Here is a 7,253-nt window from a genome sequence, read left to right on the forward strand (position 1 = left end):
TGACCCGTGGCCTTCGCAAAACTCCTTTTGAACCTTCCTAAAGCCTCGTGGGCTTTACCCCTTGGCCCAAATAAAGGTGTTCTCGTACCCGAACATTTCGGGAAACATCTGAAACCCCTTTCGGTGAATTCCGAAACCATTCTGAAGACCAAACACTATTATCCCATATATCAATCTTTACCTCCAGACTATTCTGGAACAGCTCTCCATGTCTTTGATCTCATCCAGAACTCCGAACAACCTTCGGTCACCAACATAACAACTCAACTATACTTATATCGTCACTGAACATTAAGTGTGCAGACCCTGCGGGTTCGGGAACTATGTTGACATGACCTGAGACATTCTCCGGTCAATAACCAATAGTGGGACCTGGATGCCCATATTGGCTCCTACATATTCTACGAACATCTATATCGGTTGAACCTCTATGTCAAGGATTCAGTTAATCCCATATGTTGTTCCCTTTGTCCTTTGGTATGTTACTTACCTGAGATTCGATCGTCGGTATCTCCATGCCTAGTTCAATCTCATTACCGGCAAGTCTCTTTACTCGTTCCGCAATACAAGGTCCCGTGACTAACTTCTTAGTCACATTGCTTGCAAGGCTTATTGTGATGTTGCATTACCGAGTGGGCCCCGAGATACCTCTCCGTCATACGGAGTGACAAATCCTAGTCTTGATCCATGCAAACCAAACAGACACCTTCGGAGATACCTGTAGAGCACCTTTATAGTCACCCAGTTATGTTGCGACATTTGATACACACAAGGTATACCTATGGTGTCCGGGAGTTGCATGATCTCATGGTCATAGGAACACATACATTGACATGCAGAAAATAGTAGCAAAAAACTGACACGATCCTATGATACGTTCATAGTTTGGGTCTTGTCCATCACATTATTCTCCTAATGATGTGATCCCGTTATCAAGTGACAACACTTGTCTATGGCTAGGAAACCTTAACCATCTTTGCTCAACGAGCTAGTCAACTAGAGGCTTACTAGGGACAATGTGTTGTCTATGTATCCACACGTGTATTCGAGTTTCCAATCAATACAATTATAGCATGGATAATAAACGATTATCATGAACAAGGAAATATAATAATAACCAATTTATTATTGCATCTAGCGCATATTTCCAACAATTACTTGACCATTGGCCACCTTAACCATATTCACTAGCATCATAGAAATTCCCTGTAACTTGAGAGCCACAGCTTCAGCAACAAAGGAATGGGTACTGCCAGAATCCACCAGAAACACCAGAGGTAAACCCTGCAACTGAATCTTCAGATTCATAGTGGGTGATGTTGGTGCAGTTAAGTCCCCCATAGTTGCTGCGGAAACAGAAATACAACTAACTTCAGGTTCAGCAGTGTCCTCAGTTTCACTATCTGAACGAGTAGAATTGAGCATATAGTCCCACATCTCCTGCACTACATGCAACTGAATTTCCTTCTTGCATTTATGTTCTCTAGCCCATCTCTCACAACATATGAAACAGAGTCCCTTAGACTTTCTATAAGCTCGCAGAGCTGCTCCTCTATCCTCAACTGCATGTACCTGACAATTGTTGTCAGAGCTCTTTCAGCCTTCAGCGGTTTTGTATATTGAACTAGATTCAGTCTGACGAGCCACTGTAGGAGAGCTGAAAGGCTTCTACCCTGGACTGAATTCGAACACCATCGGTGACTCACCTAGCTCTTATGTCAGTAAGGCCAAAGCATAGGCTGAATCCAAATCAGTTGGCTGATGGATCCCTACCAATAAGTGAATATTTGGTGGGAGCCCTTCCATGAATCTGGTGACATAATGGACAGTGCTCGGATTAGGCTCGTATGCACTCAGTTGATCATATAATTCAGAGATATGCTCAACATAATCTTTAATTGAGTTGGTCTGACAGATGTGAAACATCTCACGCACCAAGTTGTGATGCTTGTTGCGACCAAAACGCGACTGCAAAATGGAACAAAACTCAGGCCAATTGACATCAGGTGCACGACGTTGAACAGATTCGAACCATCTTGTTGCTGAACCTTCAAATTGAGCAGACGCAAATGAAATCCACTACTGTTGCGGTACATTCCATAGCTTCAAATAGTCCTCGCACCGAGACTGCCACAACTTTGAGTTAGACCCATCAAAACAGGGGAGCTCCATACGAGGTCCAAAATTCAGAGACTCCGGTAGAAATGGCCGAAAATTTTCATCACCTGCTACCAACTGACGGGGCTGATTCATCTCAGTAGTCATACCTCCAGTTGGGGGAGGTACATACCGCGAGCCTGTGTTGTGTTGCTCGAGATCTGGCCTGAATCCCTTCGAACCACTCGCTCCGTTGTTGAGATTTGGGGGTTGCGAACTAGGAGGTGGCTCCCTGGGCGACACTGGTGCGGATGATGCTGCCACATGGGTGCTTCAGCTGGCACCAATTTCACCCCGAAGCTCGTCGATGTCGACACCAATGGCGAGCTTGACGTCGTCAATGCGCCCGGACAACAGATTCAGCTTGGTGTCGAGCTTGGCGAGGGTGGTGACCGTCGCCTCGCTGCGGTCCGACGTGGTCTTGGCGAGGGCGGTGTTGAAATCCGCGCGCAGGAACTCGTAGATCACACGGGTTTCCGGAGAAATTTTCTCCATAGCCTCGGCTCGCCGACGACGAGCCAAACAAGTGCGATGGTGGTGGCTAGGACCTCAGGAATCTACGGCTCTGTTACCAGAGTGTGAGCGATGGGGTTTAGAATCGTCGATTTCATTAGCCATGACCAAGGTAGCTACAACCGCGTCCGAAAAGAGGAACAACGAGAAGGAAGAAAGGAAGAAGAAACACGACACGCCACGCCTGGCCTAGCCCTTCGCGTGTCCTTAAATAGGTGAACCGAACCTTCAAACCCATTCGTTAGAGCATGGTTAATAGTATAGCCAACTGCTGGCTATAAGCAGTCTTATAGCCCTTCTTATAGCTACTTGTACAATAGTTGGCTATAAAAGAGTACTACTTTTATCATATATGGCCCACCTTTCATTCTCACAAAGCACCTAGGAGCACGTGCTAGAGCTGACTCTTCACAAAGAGCCTGCTTCCCTTCTCTCTCCTCTTCTCTCTCATCCAACTCAGCAAAAATATAGTATTTTAATCCTTACAGCCTGCTGACTATACCTTATTGTACTTGCTCTTACCCGTGAGCCGGGCTGGCTTGCGGGCCTGCCTTCCTCACTGACTGGGTCGCTGACACTAACGTTCGACAGATAACATTGTTGATATTTAAACTAATCATATCATGGAGCCATCGAGAAAATAATACTAATCGGAACTCGGAAGAATCCTTGAATTCCCGCGTATGGCACTTTCCCTTTCCGACGTGCATGACCAATCGTTGACTAGAATCGTGCACCTGAATTGCATCCCAAAACCAAGTGACACGGGACATGGTCGGCACTACGCACCGGTACCGCTCCTGTTGCGATGGCCGTGGGCCTCCAAGTTGTGTCGCCCAGCGAACAACGGGGCGCCAACTCACCTCAGGCGTGCCCGCACCGCAGTAACGCACGACGCGTCCACCCGTCCCACCGACACCGTGGACCCGCCGCCAATTCTCCGGTCCACCGCCGAGCCCGTGCCGTGCCGGTGCGTGCGTCCCACTCGCCACCCACTCGTCTCGTAACTCTCTGGTTTCGGCGCTTCCCTCACCACCCCACCCCACCCCAGCAAAGCAGCCTCACCTCGGCCTCGGCGTGCGCGTTCGGTCAAAACCCACCGCGCCGCTGCCAGCCTCCCCCCAAAACGCCACTACAAATCTCGCACATTCCTCCCACCAGAGCGCTCGAGCGTGCCCGGGACGACGGAAGCGGAAAGGCGGTGCCTCCGAGCTCGAGGGGTCACGAGCTAGTTGACGGAACGAACGATGGGGATGGGGGACGACTCGGACGGGGAGGCGGAGGAGTACCTGTTCAAGGTGGTGATCATCGGTGACAGCGCGGTGGGCAAGAGCAACCTGCTCTCCCGCTACGCGCGCAACGAGTTCAACCTCCACTCCAAGGCCACCATCGGGGTCGAGTTCCAGACGCAGAGCATGGACATCGACGGCAAGGAGGTCAAGGCCCAGATCTGGGACACCGCCGGCCAGGAGCGCTTCCGCGCCGTCACCTCCGCATACTACCGCGGGGCCTTCGGCGCGCTCCTCGTCTACGACATCTCCCGCCGGGGCACCTTCGACAACGTCGGACGATGGCTCCAGGAGCTCAACAGTACGCACCCTTTCCGCCCGCATCCCCTGCTTCCTTGCTTAATTAATTAGCCTCCATTTGCTTGCTTACGGCTTGTAGTACTGTCTGTGAGCTTGGATCAATTGATTCCTTATTTAAACTCCCATAGAAAAGTAGATTCGGTAAGATCGTGTAGATCTAGTTGGTCCTGGTCGGCGTCGAAAGGGACACAACTGCTCGAGCATAGATGGTGATTGATTGGGTTAAGTGTTCTCTGATACTTCTACATAGCAGTAGAATTGTCACACCGGATGGGTTGGGCCACCTGTCCTGAATCTGGATCTGAGTCCTCATGTAAAGGCTTGTTGTGGAATGTTTGAGGACTGGATGTAAGGACCACGCCGGGTGACTGTAATTGCTGTGCTAGTTACTTGTTTTGGATTCGGCATTGAAGTACTCCGTCCGTTCCTAAATATAAGTCTTTTTAGAGGTTTCACTAGAAGACTACATGCGGATGTATATAGACATACTTTAGAGTGTAGATTCATTCATTTTGCTCCGTATGTAGTCTTCTAGTGAAATCTCTAAAAAGACTATTATTTAGGAACGAAGGGAGTAGATGACAATCCTTTCTTCTTATTTGTGGTAACAAGTAGAAGTTATCCTCGGGATTTTTTTTGTGAGAAGTCAGGACTGCTAATTTGTGGGGAACTATTTGCAGTTTTGAATTTCTGATATTGGAGGCTGCTTAGCTTGAGTTCTTCAGTGTTAAAAAGTTCCTAAACATAGTTGCCGTTGTCTTGTTGTCTGTTGTTGTGTGTAGAAACTCCAGAATTTTCCTGATCGACATCCTCTAATTGCTGTGCTTACGCTTTATCGATATGGTTGTTGCAAGTTTGCAACAGCATGGATGCCATTCTCTTGTTAGAAACCTTTATCATTCCAGTCCCGCTTTAAGTTTGTTATTAATGTTTGAGGGCAAACCTTTTTTATGGATGCCGGCCACCATTTATTCTCCATTTCCCTTCTTAGGCAATTATTTCATTTGTTGCTTTTGGAAACAGTCAACCAGCATAGAAACATGCATTGTCTTGGTTCATTCCTTTTATGTACATAGTGACTTTATCTAGGATGTGTCACTCTACCAGAAGGGCAAAGCTTGGTGTAAGAGAAAGCTATGCTCATAAGTCATAACACAATTGTGTTTGGCTGAACAAATGTATCATTGACTCTAGTTGCAATTTGTGTTTTACTGTCAATTGGCATGCCATGAAACTCAGGAGACAGGACGATGCATCCTAAATTATCCGAGCTACCTAGTATATTGTTATTTAGCATACAAAGTTTTGAAACAGACTAAACAAGCACCACAGTGTCATTGGAAGATGCTAACATAACATGATGGTCGGAAATTTTACATTTTGTCACTTGTACTGTATGTCTCAGCATGTATTTTACAGACTGAACTGAAAAGGATATGAGCTTTGCTTATGCTTGATCCCAAGAAGTGTGTAATTCCATTGTGGCTTTTAGATGGTGAAAATTATTAGATTGCATTGGTATGGATGTATCCGAAGGTATCATACGTGATAGGCACTTTTGGATGGATAACATTGCGCTTATGCAGATTGCTGACACTGTATTTATGTGTGGATGGATGTTATGATTTTCTTGGTTCTGGTTTCTTGCACCATCCAACTTCTAGTGATATACTTGATCATTTGGCTTCATTTTCTAACTTAAAAGCAACAAATTTTATTCCCGGGAATGATCTGTCATGTTACCTTTTGCTTTTTGTCCCCTGGGCACATTTTCTACTTTCCATGGTTCTGTTTTCTTGCTTGATGGCTATCACTGCTTGATTTGTTATATGTCCCTTGTGCAATCATGACAAGTCATTCCTTGCACCTGTGGTTTTTTACAGCTGCGTTTTCCTTGATATTAGCTATTAGAACAATTCTCCTTTCAACATATTGCCTGCATTTCTGCTGAAGTAACAAAATTTATTCTCAAATCCAATGCAGCACATTCTGACACTACGGTAGCCAAGATGTTGGTGGGCAACAAATGCGATCTGGACAACATCCGTGAAGTGCCAGTGGAGGAAGGCAAAGCACTTGCCGAATCTGAGGGACTCTTCTTCATGGAGACCTCAGCCCTGGACTCGACGAACGTCAACACAGCATTCGAGCTCGTCATCAAGGAGATCTACAACAGCGTGAGCAGGAAGATCCTGAACTCCGACTCTTACAAGGCCGAGCTATCCCTGAACAGGGTGAGTATCGATGACAGCGACTCAAAAGACGGGCAGAAGCAAACTAGCCGGTTTGGGTGCTGCTAGCCAATCTTGGTACATTGTTGACTATTGGGCTTTACTGGGATGTGATGATTTTTTTTGGTCATCGGTATTGTTTGTAAACATGTAACCCAAAATTGGATTCTAGTTCTGTTACACATCTGAGTTACAGAGGAGGATAGTTGTGTTAATGCAAGAGTGGAGACGGACTGTTTCTCGCCTTTCACCGAAAGGCCATGCGGTTCAGAGTTGTCACATTTTATCAAATTTTATGGGAGGTCAGGGCAACTCCAATCCGGTGCGCCAAGATGTCTGCCTCTGTTTTTGGCCATCCAACCCAATTCACAAAATGATTGCCCCTGTTTTTCTTTTTCTTTTCGGCACTCAGAATATTTAAAGATAAATATCATCATTCATTCATAATCATGTTGTACAAATATTTTCTGGTTTTGCTAGAACTCATCTAGCTGAGTTTTAGTTGTCTCATTCATCTTTTATAGCCATTGGGTATGACACTTTAAGATGCGTGTGTGCTGTTGTGTTTGTGTCTGTTTTTATTTTCCATGTGAATGAGGCCAGATTATATCTCATCTAGATGGGTTTTAGGCACTTCTAATATTTCTATTGCAATAATAATATAAATATAAATATTACAATTCAAACATGAAGTTTTACAGTAAAATAGTTTAAACCTGAATTTAGCTTACCCGGACACATTTTTTAGTCTTCCCTTGAAGCG

The 7,253-nt window shown here is 45.8% G+C and overlaps 1 protein-coding gene across 1 annotated transcript; it reads left to right on the forward strand.

Annotated features, from left to right (window-relative positions):
- Positions 1 to 3,695: 3,695 nt before the first annotated feature.
- On the forward strand, positions 3,696 to 6,746 carry LOC123408075 (ras-related protein RABA5c-like). Its single transcript, XM_045101276.1, has 2 exons — positions 3,696 to 4,260; positions 6,243 to 6,746. Exons 1-2 carry the CDS (start codon positions 3,918 to 3,920, stop codon positions 6,557 to 6,559), a joined length of 660 nt encoding a protein of 219 aa, XP_044957211.1. The 5' UTR covers positions 3,696 to 3,917; the 3' UTR covers positions 6,560 to 6,746.
- The last annotated feature ends 507 nt before the right edge of the window (positions 6,747 to 7,253 follow it).

This window comes from Hordeum vulgare, chromosome 7H (assembly GCF_904849725.1).
Source record: "Hordeum vulgare subsp. vulgare chromosome 7H, MorexV3_pseudomolecules_assembly, whole genome shotgun sequence".
Lineage (NCBI taxonomy): Eukaryota > Viridiplantae > Streptophyta > Magnoliopsida > Poales > Poaceae > Hordeum > Hordeum vulgare.

Excerpts from the sequence above, each read along its gene's own strand:
- LOC123408075 (XM_045101276.1), top strand. The coding sequence starts at position 3,918 with ATGGGGATGGGGGACGACTCGGACGGGGAGGCGGAGGAGTACCTGTTC. Across the intron at positions 4,261-6,242 it reads ATGGCTCCAGGAGCTCAACA|CACATTCTGACACTACGGTA; the intron begins GTACGCACCCTT and ends AATCCAATGCAG.